Source organism: Lutra lutra, chromosome 18 (genome assembly GCF_902655055.1).
Source record: "Lutra lutra chromosome 18, mLutLut1.2, whole genome shotgun sequence".
Classification (NCBI taxonomy): Eukaryota; Metazoa; Chordata; class Mammalia; order Carnivora; family Mustelidae; genus Lutra; species Lutra lutra.
Window position 1 is genome coordinate 34,247,516 of NC_062295.1, and position 13,548 is coordinate 34,261,063.

The window sequence follows — 13,548 nt, forward strand, 5'->3', positions numbered from 1 at the left end:
ATCTGACCCTCTGATCTATCAAGTAGGTGTGGGATGGGGGAGGATAAGCACTCCCATCCTGGGGAGCCGAGATGAGGGCAGTGTGACCACGTCTGGCAATGAACATGTGCACATCCCGGAGGTACAACAAGCCTGACGTCAACAGTCACGCACACACAGAGACGTGCACAGGGATGCTCGATTTAGCACTTCACTATCAGGAAAAACTGCAAATGACCTAAATATCCTTCACAGGAGAGAAGAGTAAATAAAAAGTGGTATGAATTGTTAAACAGGGGTTAAAGGGAATGAACTTGATCAACATAGGGCTCAGGAACAACGTGAAATGTAAAAGCAAGTTCGAGATGCACACCACGATGCCATTTCTGTAGCACTTCCACATACCAGCCCCAAATACTAAAGACTGCTTACGAATACGTATGTGTGTGCGGACAAGTATTAAAAACGAACTGGGACAATGTCATACCAAATTACAGACTGCTTCTGGGAAATGGGAACAGGACTGGTGGTGGGAGGGGACTGTACTGTTATCTCAAATACTCCTCCTTATTATCAAAGCTCTGTTTCCTCAGTATTCTGACAGAGTTGTTACTTCCAGGTGGTGGCAATGTGGGTGTTTGTTACGTTACTCTTTGTCCTTTCTGGTATTTTGCAATGTCTTCCTAGTCCCACCAACAACATACAGAAAGCTTTTGGAAGACACTGTGTCCCCTCAGCACTTGGGAACACAGTCTGGCATATGTTTCCCCACAGCTGACACGCTAGATGTCTAGTTTTCACTTTCTCATCTTGTCACCTCATCTAAGCTCTTCACTCCTCAGAGCAGGATCCGTGTTTTCCCTACACTAGTGGGGTGCTGTGGACCAGCTGGGCTGAAAGGAGCACTTAAAAACTGAGATCACTATGATGCTTATTTTCTCAAGTTTTCCAAAGAAAACTCAGTAAATGCTGCACAACTTTAAATATTATGGCAGACCTATTTTGTCAGGCTCTTTATTTAATGGAAGACTGTTCGAGCTGCCAGTATCACGCTAAGCTCACGGGGGTCTTACTTTACCTGTAATGTGTCCGTTGTGCTCCTTGAGCTCATGAGCTTTCACCCACTGGCTCCCGTTCTTCTTATAGATGTGGACTTCATGATTGTTGGGGCTAAGAGCAATCTCTGGAGGAAAAAAGTCAACAGTTATCACCTGAACTTGAAATTGTCACCAAAAAAGAGAGATGTTACAGTTGGCTTTTTTTTTTTTTTTTAAGGATTTTACTTATTTGTCAGAGAAAGAGCGAGCAAGCAAGCATGCACACAAGCAGGGGGAATGGCAGACAGAGGGAGAAGCAGGCTCCCTGCTGAGCAAGGAGCCCTATGCAGGACCCGATCCCAGAACCCTGGGATCATCACCTGAGCTGAAGGCAGAGGCTTAACCGACTGATCCACCCAGGCATCCTGGTTTTGTTTTTTTAAGATTTTTATTTATTTTAAGTAATCTCTACACCCAACATGGGACTCGAACTCACAACTCCAAGATGAAGAGTCACATGCTCCACCGAATCAGCCAGTAAGGCATTTCAACAGACAGCATTTTAAAAATAGGCTCAAGGAAGGAGTAAGAAATCTGTTTTTAAAAATACTGTTCCTGGGGCGCCTGGGTGGCTCAGTGGGTTAAAGCCTCTGCCTTCGGCTCAGGCCATGATTCCAGGGTTCTGGGATCGAGCCCCGAATCGGGCTCTCTGCTCAGTGGGAAGCCTGCTTCCTTCTCTCTCTCTGCCTGCCTCTCTGCCTACTTGTGATCTCCGTCTGTCAAATAAATAAATAAAATCTAAAAAAAAAAAACCAAACAAACAAACAAAAAAAACGGTTCCCAAGATTCACCCCTGAAAAATTCCTATTCTTTTTACCTCTACTTGGATCCCATATTTTAAAATATTTTCTAGAAAAAATGAATTTAAAAATTCATTTTAGGGTGCCTGGGTGTCTGAGTTGGTTGAGTGAGCGTCTGCCTTCGGCTCAGGTCCAACTCCCGCATCGGGCTCCCAGCTCGGCAGGGAGACTACCTCTCCCTCCATCCCTCCACCCTGCTCATGATCTCTCTCTCTCAAATAAATAAATCAAATCTTTAAATAATAAATAAATAAATACATACATACATACATACATACTTATTTTATTAGAGACATACACAACTATAAAGATTCTAACCAGTAAGAATTTAAAAAGTTACCATACTTTGCTGCTATAATTCTAGCCCATAGTAAATATATTTGATATTTTATTTCACCTGCCCAACATTATTAGCAATATATATTTACTTTCTGTAAGAAATTCAGTGTTTCAGGGGCGCCTGGGTGGCTCAGTGGGTTAAAGCCTCTGCCTTCAGCTCGGGTCATGATCCCAGGGTTCTGGGATTGAGCCCCGTGTCGGGCTCTCTGCTCGGCAGGGAGCCTGCTTCCCTTCCTCTCTCTCTGCCTGCCTCTCTGCCTACTTGCGCTCTCTGTCAAATAAATAAATAAAACCTTAAAAAAAAAAAAAAAGAAATTCAGTGTTTCAGAAAACACTGAAAATCAAACGTTCTCATTACTGCTATCATGCACCCAGGTTCCAACCATCAATTTATCAAAACAAGAAAAAAAAAACTTGATTCTGCTCATAAAATACATCAGTTTCCCTTTACAATAAAGCCAATATGAATTATAAAATTCTGTTTTCAAGAGAAATCTCACAGACCAATTTGAAATATTAAGAATAGATATATATATGATAGATTTCTTTTAAATTTATATTGATTTTTTTGCTTTCTAGTTCATCCATTAAAAAAAAAAAAAACAAGGGACGCCTGGGTGGCTCAGTTGGTTGGGCAGCTGCCTTCGGCTCAGGTCATGATCCCAGCGTCCTGGGATCGAGTCCCGCATCGGGCTCCTTGCTCAGCGGGGAGCCTGCTTCTCCCTCTGCCTCTGCCTGCCATTCTGTCTGCCTGTGCTCGCTCTCTCTCCCTCTCTCTCTGACAAGTAAATAAAATCTTTAAAAAAAAAAAAAACCAAAACACTGAATTTTTTTTAAAGATTTATTTGAGAGAGAGAGCATGAGAGAGAGAAAGACAGAGAGCTTGTGAGCAAGCACAAGCAGGGGGGGAGGGGCAGAAGGAGAGGGAGAGGCTGACTCCTGGTGAGCAGGGAGCCTGATGCAGGACTCAATCCCAGGACCCTGGGATCATGACCTGAGCTGAAGGCAGATAGATGCTTAACCATCTCAGCACTCAGGCACCCAAAATACTGATTTCTTAAAATTAAAATTAGGATCTGGGGCGCCTGGGTGGCTCAGTGGGTTAAGCCTCTGCCTTCAGCTCAGGTCATGATCTCAGGGTTCTGGGATCGAGTCCCGCATCAGGCTCTCTGCTCACAGGGAGCCTGCTTCCCCCTCTCTCTCTGCCTGCCTCTCTGCCTACTTGTGATCTCTCTCTGTCAAATAAATAAATAAAATCTAAAAAAAAAAAAAAAAAAATTAAAATTAGGATCTATGATTCAGACTTTAGATCATTTACTAGTTCCCTCCTTCTATTATCTTACTTTCCCTTTCCCTCCTTAGGAAAGTTACATCTGTTTTACAGATGAAACTGTGGAACCAGATAAATATTGAGCTCTAAAATCCTAAGACTTTAAGTACTTTCTCAAAACCAGTTACATACATTTCTCTAAAATTCTAAGATGCTTCAAAAGCCAAATCCAAATCTAAAGTTGAAAATGCTATAAATTTCAAATTATAATAATAAAAATAGGTCTTAATATATTAAGTTTATCAAGTAGCTTAAATGAAAACAATGATAACTTTCTATTAAAAATAACTGGAAATACTCCAAAAACCCATTTTTACATGGGAAAGTAGAGACAGAGGACACACGAAACTCAGCTATGAAACTGAGATGATCACAAAATAGAAGCTCTAGAGTCACCATCCTGTCACATTACAGATTAGATTGAAAGCAATCTCTATCAAAATCTCAGCTGGCTCCCTTGCAGAAATTAGTAAAATGACCCTTAAATTCATATGGAAATGGAAGGGACCTAGAAGAGCCGGAATAATCTTGGGAAAGAAGTACAAAGTTGGAACTCACACTTTCCAATTTCAAAACTTACTACATAAAGCTACAGTAACCAAGACAGTGTGGTCCTGACATTAGGACAGACATAAAGATCAATGAAACAGAGTTGAGAGTCCAATAAGCCTTCACATTTACAGTCAACTGATTACTGACAAGAGTACCAGGACAGTTCGCTAAGGAGAGAATAGTCTTCAACAAACGCTGTCAGGACAACTGGAGAGCCACACGCAAAAGAATGAAGCTGGGCCCCCTATCTCACAACTTAGACAAAAATTAATTCAAAATGGATGCAAAATGTACAGACAAGGCTAAAACTAAGTCTCTTAGAAGAAAACATAGGTATACATCTTGGTGACCTTGAATTAAATGGTTTCTTAGATACAACAGAAAATGCACAGCAACAAAAGAAAAAATAAACTAGACTTTTTCAAAACTAAAAACTTTTGTGCTTCAGAGGATATGATCAAGAAAGTGAAAAGACCAAAAAAAAAAAAAAAAAAAAAAAAAAGGTGAAAAGACAACCCACAGAATGGGAAATTTGTAAATTATATATTGTGTAAGGGACTTGTATCGAGTATATAAAAGAACTCTTACCACTCAACAATGAACAGACAACCCAATTTTTAAAAAAGGCAAAGGATCTAAATAGACATTTTTCCAAAAGAAGGTATATAGCCAATAAACATGTGAAAAGATGCTCAACATCATTAATCATGAACAGGGAAATGCAAATCAAAACTACATTGAGATACTACTTTATATCTACTAGAATATAGTGGGTACATAGCTAAAATATAAAAGGCAAACAATAACAAGTATTGACAAGGACACAGACAAATGGGAACCTTTATACACTACTACTGAAAATATAAAATGGCACAACCATTTTGGGAAAGCAGACTGGCAGCTCCCCAAAATGGTCCACTGAGTTACTATACGGCCCAGGAATTCAACTTCTAGGTATAAACTCAGGAAATTGAAAACATATATTCACATAAAAACTGGTACATAGGGGTGCCTGGGTGGCTCAGTGGGTTAAAGCCTCTGCCTTCGGCTCTGTCCGTGATTTCAGGGTCCTGGGATCGAGCCCCGAATCGGGCTCTCTGCTCAGCAGGGAGCTTGCTACCTCTTCTTTCTCTGCCTGCTTCTCTACCTACTTGTGATCTCTGTCTGTCAAATGAATAAATAAAATCTTAAAAAAACAAAACAAAACAAAAAACCAACTGGTACATGGAATGTTCACAGCAGCGTTATTCATAATAGCCAAAAAGTGGCAACAACCCAAATGTCCACCAACTGATGAATAAACTTACGGTATGTCTAGGGGCTGCGTGGGTGGCTAATATTGGTCTTAACACATCAGGGGTAAACTATACATCTCTATAATGGCTTACTTCTAGGTCTTAGTATTCTGACTAAATACTGGAAGACTGTCACATTACTACACAACCATTCCAGACCCTGGGCTCTTTTTTTTTTTTTTTTTTTTTTCTTTTTTTCAAAGATTTTATTTACTTATTTGATAGAGATCACAAGTAGGCAGAGAGGCAGGCAGAGAGAAAGGGAGGAAGCAGGCTCCCTGCTGACCAGAGAACCCAATGCAGGGCTCGATCCAAGGACCCTGAGATCATGACCTGAGCCGGAGGCAGAGGCTTAACCCACTGAGCCACCCAGGTGCCCCAAAACCTAGGCTCTTAAGCCAATCAAAGATGCCTCTGATATAAACCATCCTCCAACTGGTGCTGTAGACAAAGATATGGACACAGAACCAGAAGGCTTAGATGCTAGCAATGGCTCTGACATTAACCAGTAGAAAGTCTTTCCACTGGAAACTCTAGGCCTTGGTTTCTCTTATCTATAAACCAAACAACTGACCTAGTTTCCTGCCGAATCCATGGCCATGCCCTTTCCACATGTGACACAAATATGTGGTCCCTAAAAAAGTGCTTACACATAAAAATATCAAAGGCACCAAAATAAAGGAGTAAAAGTAATAGCATACTTACGGGTACGATCTCTGTTCCAGGCATGACAGGTGATTGGCTCTAGTAAAAACTGATGTAGGGACATTATTCTTAGTGTTTTCAAAGGATAGAAAGCTGTAATAAGCAACAGAAAAAAGCATTTAAAAGGCAGGCAACACACATTTAAGTTATCTGGGGATTCCAAAATGTTTGGGGATGAATAAAACATTACTGTCCCACTAAAAAAATCAATCTCAATGTCAAAACTAAATCATTTAAATACAACAAGCACTGTAACCACCAATGTACCAATGTATAGTTTATTCTGTCAAGGGTCATCAGGGGACTCCAAAACCATGAGTTAAAGACCACTGGGGTACAGGATAGTCACACAGTCTCAAATTATCACCCCACAGATTATTTACTAATTTCAAAAAGAGAAAAATGGGCCTTAACAACAACAAAAAAATTCTGGCAGTCACCATCTTACCAAGGGATCAAACTTATTATTGAAAAGACTGGAACAATCTAATCTGATGGGCTTCCCAATGGAAGAAAACACAAAGTACACACATCATCACTTAAAAATAGTGACTACTTAATTTATCATCCAGACCAGAAAATGTTTAAGAAAGCAGAAAGGGGCATTATTAATTATGTTGTGACAACAGGTCACAGGACTATCCTGGAGAAACCTGGTAATACCTCCAACCCACCTACCAAGTATCTGACACACATATTTGATTTAAATCCAATCAAGACCCAGACCTACTTCCCAGTTTTGAGGAAATAAAGGGGAGTGGAATGAGTCAAATAACACAAAGGGGGAATAAAAAGTTCAAACCAAATAAATAAAATCTTAAAAAAAAATTTTTTTTAATAAAAAAAAAAAAAAAAAAAAAAAGTTCAAACCAGAATATATATATGCTATCCTAGAAAACAACTGGCCTGGACTATTATTCATAAAAGGCAATGGGTGTGAAGCAGACTGTTCTAGATTAAAAGAGCTATGAAAATCAAATTCGACAAATGACACTTGATCTATTTTTACAATAGCCATAGGAGACATATTTGGTACAATTGTAGGAAAATATGAATTTGTACTACATATTACATAACAATATGGAGTTATTTCCAATGTCTTAACTGCAACTGTTTACCATTAGATAGCGTGTACTAACTGAGGAGATAAAGATGTGAAGTGTTTAAGGATGAAGTGTCATGATTTCTGTAATTTATTTTCAGTACTTCAGGACAACAAGTAGATTATATAATATAAAGAGCAAATTTGGCAAAATGTTAACAACTGGAAAATCTACACAAAAAGTATACTAATCAGGTGTTACATTCCTCTTTAAACTTTTTACTGAAAATGAAAAGCAGGAATCTGTGAAACATCGTTAAATTAAAAATCAAATAAAATTCTCTATTTCATAGATATCCAAATCTAGATCCAAAGAGGCAACTATGACCTGAAATAAGAGAAATCTTTTTTAAAAAAGCAGCCAGATCCTCCTCTATCATTTCTAAGAGACATTCTTAGAATACTTTATTTTTTTTTAAGATTTTTTTTTTAAGATTTTACTTATTTATTTATTTGACAGACAGAGATCACAAATAGGCAGAGAGGCAGGCAGAGAGAGAGGAGAAAGCAGGCTCCCTGCTGAGCAGAGAGCCCGAGGCGGGGCTCAATCCCAGGACTCCGGTATCATTACCCGAGCTGAAGGCAGAGGCTTTAACCCACTGAGCCACCCAGGCGCCCCTATTTTTTTTTTTTTTTAAGATTTTATTTATTTATTTGACAGACTGAGATCACAAGTAGGCAGGGAGGCAGGCAGAGAGAGAGGAGGAAGCAGACTACCGCGGAGCAGAGAGCCCGATGCAGGGCTCCATCCCAGGACCCTGGGATCATGACCTGAGCCAAAGGCAGAGGCTTTAACCCACTGAGCCACCCACAAACCCCTCTTAGAATACTGTAAATACAACTTTAAATACACAACACTCTGAAGTTTCAATACATTTTAGTACAAGTCTTTAACCTAGGGTGGAGCATGCAATGTAAGACAGGAATTTGGATGTAAATAGGAAATGAATGGAAAGGACAGCAGAAGGTTATGAAGTGAACAAAGTTCAGCAGACAAAACAGAAATCAATCTCAGTGGAAGGCAGAAGAAATGTCTCTGTTAATTGTTGTAAAGGAATCCAAAGGTCAAAAAGAAATGAAGTGCACTCTTAAATAAAACATATGATATCTTAAACTGGCAGAGAAATGTCAGTGTTTCATAGTCTACTTTAAAGTGAAGATATTTGGGGCGCCTGGGTGGCTCAGTGGGTTAAGCCACTGCCTTCGGCTCAGTTCATGATCTCAGGGTCCTGGGATCGAGTCCCGCATCGGGCTCTTTGCTCGGCAGGGAGCCTGCTTCCCTCTCTCCCTCTCCGCCTGCCTCTGTCTACTTGTGATCTCTCTCTGTCAAATAAATAAATAAAATATTTAAAAAAAAATAAAATAAAATAAAGTGAAGATATTTAGGTCACTGGTTTTTTACTCTTACATGTTCTAGAAAGCAAACTGCAATTCACAAGAAAACCAGCCTCTACCTGGAAATTAAAAAAAAAAAAAAAAGTTTTAAACGAATTCAAATGAGGCTGCTTAATGTGTTTTTTTTAAAACAAACTTCCAGATGCTCACTGCATGATTCTCTCTTTAGAGCTGATATCAGATACTCACCCTTCACAACAGATTTTACTCACAGTTACTCAAAATAACATACCGTGTCACAAATATCTCAATTAAAAGCAATTTAGTTCAAAAGCCATATTTTAAAGGCTCATTTGTTAATTAAAACAAAACTGGCCTACAAATAATTCAACATGACTACACGCAATAAAAGCACGTTATTTCAGGTATAGTTAAGAAAGGAACAGTTGCAAAGACGTTCTCATTCGTTAACCAGCTTTTCTTTAAAGACTTATTTTTTTTTTAAGATTTTATTTATTTATTTGACAGACAGAGATCACAAGTAGGCAGAGAGGCAGGCAGAGAGAGGAGGGAAGCAGACTCCTTGCCGAGCAGAGAGCCTGATGTGGGGCTCGATCCCAGGATCCTGGGATCACGACCTGAGCCGAAGGCAGAGGCTTTAACCCACTGAGCCACCCAGGCACTCCTAAAGACTTATTTTTAAGTAATCTCTACACTCATAGTGAAGCTTGAATTTACAATCCTGAGATCAAGAATTGCATGCTCCGGGCGCCTGGGTGGCTCAGTGGGTTAAAGCCTCTGCCTTTGGCTTAGGTCATGATCCTAGCATCCTGGGATCGAGCCCCACATCAGGCTCTCTGCTCGGCAGGGAGTTTGCCTCCCTTCTCTCTCTCTGCCTGCCTCTCGGCCTACTTGTGATCTCTGTCTGTCAAATAAATAAATAAAATCTTAAAAAAAAAAAAAAAAAAAAGAATTGCATGCTCCACTGACTGAGCCAGCCAAGCATCCCTCAACTCAGTTTAAGCAAAGTAGCAAAGCTTTCAAAAGAGGTAAACATTTTCATAATGGCATAATTACTTTCTAAAATTGCATTTCTAAGTTTGTTATATCATTCAAGTTCCATATGTGCAGATACACTTAGACCTGTACTTCATTTATAATCATGTAGATATTTAAAGTCTGCAGAGTATGACAACGCTCGTTTGTCAAATTTATAAGGCACCCAGTAAACAGAGTCTGTATTCATCAAACTCAGTGAGTGCAGGAGAGTAATAGCATGAATTCTGTCCCAAGAAAAAGATACTTTCTGTCATAGCATGATAATTTTAATTCTAAACTCTGATTAATATTTAAGTGACACCTGGGCTGCCTGGGTGGCTCAGTGGGTTAAGCCTCTGCCTTCACCTCAGGTCACGATCTCAGGGTCCTGGGATCGAGTCCCACATCAGGCTCTCTGCTACGCAGGGAGCCTGCTTCCTCCTCTCTCTCTCTCTACTTGTGATCTCTCTCTCTGTCAAATAAATAAAATCTTTTTTTTTTTTTAAAGATTTTATTTATTTATTTGAGAGAGAGACAGTGAGAGAGAGCATGAGCGAGGAGAAGGTCAGAGGGAGAAGCAGACTCCCTGCAGAGCTGGGAGCCCGATGCGGGACTCGATCCCAGGATCCTGAGATCATGACCTGAGCCGAAGGCAGCGGCTCAACCCACTGAGCCACCCAGGCACCCCCCAACTCCTTTTTTTTTTTTTTTTTAAGATTTTATTTATTTATTTGACAGAGAGATCACAAGCAGGCAGAGAGGCAGGCAGAGAGAGAGGAGGAAGCAGGCTCCCTGCTGAGCAGAGAGCCCGATGCGGGGCTCGATCCCAGGACTCTGAGATCATGACCTGAGCCGAAGGCAGCGGCTTAACCCACTGAGCCACCCAGGTGCCCCGTCAACTCCTTTTTTTATCTATCACTTTGAGTACAGTCATTCTGATGTATGGTTGCCATGGACTCTGGAGCCAAGGGACCTGAGTTTGAATCTTGGCTTGATCACATACTGGCTATGAGACCCATCGCAGGTCACTTAATAGCTCTAAATCTCATTTAAAAAAAAATATGTAAAACGGACATGTCACTGACATCCCAAGCTGTAGGTATGAGGATTAAATGAGATAACATGTGAAAACGTGTAGTACAAAGCATAGCTCAGAAGTGATGCTGAGTTAGTTCCCTCTCGTCCTTTGACCCAAGGCTTCTGAACCATCTCTAGAAGTACACACTGGTTATTATCCTCTGAACCTGGAAATGTCTACATACATTTTGAATTCTTGGCCCTGAAGCCTAAAAGTATTTGTACAGTAAAGATTTAAGTTCCTTGTTTAGGATCAGTTTCCAACACTGTGATTCATCCAGTTTCTAATTGCTCTCATTACCCAACCCAGCAATCCCAGGTACTCCAACAAGGTCACCACACCCTCCACAACATTCTGAGACAGGTTTCGATGCCAGGCACCAGCCTCACTGGCAGATCATTTTAAACTTCTTTATGCAGAATTTGTTTCAGCATAGGATTAGTTAACTAGATCAAAACAGCACTCTTCTTCCAAGCAAGTGTTATTTTTCCAAGATAATCCCCTCCTTTAATTGTGATAAGTAGATAAATTAACCTTGGAAGGTTTCTGAATACTATGGTAGGAAGCAGCCAGTTACACCCACTCCCTAACAGGGTAAAAACACCCTCCAGACTGATACCCTCTCCTTTTTCCTTAGATACCTGAAAAACCCAGGACCTGCCTGAAACCAAAAGGTGAGATAAAATTGATTTAAGGGCGCCTGGATGGCTCAGGTCATGATCCCAGAGTTCTGGGAATGAGGCCCACATCAGGCTCTCTGTTCAGCAGGGAGCTTGCTTCTCCCTCTCTCTCTCTGCCTGCCTCTCTGCCTACTTGTGATCTCTCTCTGTCAAATAAATAAATAAAATCTTTTAAAAAATTGATTTAAAAAAGAAAAGAACTGAACTAGTTTAACTTCAGTAATTCAGCCAATGAGTTGAAGTAGATAAAAGTAGGTTAACATTTCCTTCAAGTTCCAGAGCTGCAGTATGAAAATAGATGGCTTTCTAATCAAAGATTCTAAGCTACAATTTATTAAGTGTCTACCATGTTCCCAGCAGTGTAGTTAAGTACAGGGATAGGGCCAGACACATAAATACATCTCACACTTTCCTGGTCCTCCTGTCTGGGAGGTGGGGGGTGGGCGAGGTTAGGAAAGGACGAGAAGATACATATGCACAGAATCCTCAGAACAGTAGGAATAGCTAGTATTTATTAAGCACCTACTCTGGGCCAGGTACTATTCTAGGCAATTAATGCAAATAAGCTCACTTGATTTAAAAAAAAAAAAAAAAAAAAAAAGCCCTAAGAACCTTCCTACTGCAGATGAGGAAACAGGGACTCTAAGAAGCAATATTCCCAAAGAAGTGGTGGTGCCGGGACTGGAATAGGGGCTGTCCTACTGGAGGGGCTGGAACGTGAAATGGGGTACATAAAAGGCCCCACGGAGAGAGCAGGGGCGGGTTTGTGCGTTACTGACTTAAGAGAAGGCGGCACTCGAGCGGAGGAAGCTTTAAGAACTCTGGGGAGGGTCTTTCAAGTTCAGGAACGCCCCCCAGTCCCCACAAGAGCTCAAAGATTGAGGGCTCCCCTAGACAGGACCGGGACCGTCCAGGGTCGCCCACCGCGCAGTACCTATTATTCTAGATGCTAAAGAAAGGAACGTTCGTCGCGACGCCGGACGAGGGGGAAGGTCATCTCATTTACTACAATTTTACAGATTGTGATAAACGCCCATCATAGAGGAGCAAACGGGGCTAAGAAGCGCAGGTGAAGAAGCCGCTAATTCTGGCACCGAAGCAGGCTCGGAGCTGGAAAATCTGAAGAGAAGCGATCTATGTGTGTGGGAACCCCAGGGGCTCAGCGGGTCCCACGGAGAATGGGGATCCCCCGCCCCCACCGGAGGCCGGGCCAGGAGACCCGGCCCGCCCCTGAGCCCAGCGGCCTAAGCCCCCGCCTCACCGCCCCCGCGGGTTCAACTCTGGTGCGAAGCCGGCCCAGTGGCGGCTGACAGGGCCAGGAGCTCGCCCTGCTGTCCCTTACCTGGGATCGGGGCAGTGCGGACCGGCTCGGAGCGGAGAATTCGCGGACTCTGGTCAGTCGACGCGAACAGGCTCCGGCGGGCGCGGGCGGAGGACCGAGGCCCAGAGGGAGCGGCTGACAGATCCCGGAAATGGCCACGGCGCCTGCGCGGAGCGGTCGCGCGGCTGTCTGCGCACGCGCTTAGCTTGGGAGCGCGGCCGGAGTCCCGCGCGGGTGCGGCGAGGGGAGGGTCCGGGGTTCTGAGCGCCCCCTTGCAAAGGGGTGTCGCACACCGGCTCGAAGGTGGCGGCGAAGCAGTGTGGATGGCTTCTTCTTTTCCTCAGAAAGTTTTCTCAGCCTCGCGGACCGAGGTGTGGAGCCTTGGCGCTTTCCACAAGTGCTTTTGTCAGGAAACGAATTAGAACTGAGGCCTTTTCGAGCCACAGGGACCCGACGAACGACTACATTTTTCTCCCTTCAGGGAGAAGTTTCCCTCTTCAAAGCCAGTTTCCTTCTGTGGAAAGCCTCTGAGATCCTCCCCGAGGAACCTTCTCGACCTCTCTTCTGTCGGAATCACATGTTCCCTGCTCCCAAAATGGCGCCATAGGACAAAGGAGTTGGGGGAATTCATCTCCCGCTCCCAGCCCCACAAACACGTGGAGACAGTGCTTGCTGTACAGTTGAGGCTTCTGAACCCCACTTCCTGCTGGACTTGGCTCCCCTGAACCCACAGAAATCCCGGAGCAGCCCTCCTTTCGTTTGAGGCCACTGCAGGTCACCAACAGAATGCCTCTTGTGGCTTTCAAGCTTGACCCCAGTGCTTGCTCAGAAGGTGATGTTCACAAAAGTGAAGTCACATTCCTCATTTCGGAGTCACGCTCTGTTCGGTAGGGTTAG

At 42.5% G+C, this 13,548-nt stretch overlaps 1 protein-coding gene and 1 long non-coding RNA gene across 2 annotated transcripts in view; one reads left to right on the top strand and one right to left on the bottom strand.

Moving 5' to 3' along the window:
- Positions 1-12,828, bottom strand: part of ARPC1A (actin related protein 2/3 complex subunit 1A) — a 31,778-nt gene extending 18,950 nt beyond the window's left edge. The window contains exons 1-3 of the mRNA XM_047712803.1: positions 12,673-12,828; positions 6,098-6,190; positions 1,058-1,162 (exon numbers count right to left, since the gene is read on the bottom strand). Coding sequence (XP_047568759.1) covers positions 1,058-1,162; positions 6,098-6,161 — 169 coding nt within the window. The 5' untranslated portion in view covers positions 6,162-6,190; positions 12,673-12,828. The remainder of the gene's footprint in view (positions 1-1,057; positions 1,163-6,097; positions 6,191-12,672) is intronic.
- Positions 12,829-12,876: 48 nt separating this feature from the next.
- The window catches only part of LOC125090258 (uncharacterized), a 26,065-nt gene continuing 25,393 nt past the window's right edge, over positions 12,877-13,548 (top strand). The window contains exon 1 of the long non-coding RNA XR_007124257.1: positions 12,877-13,548. This exon is cut by the window's right edge and continues 478 nt beyond it. This is a non-coding gene — a long non-coding RNA (uncharacterized LOC125090258).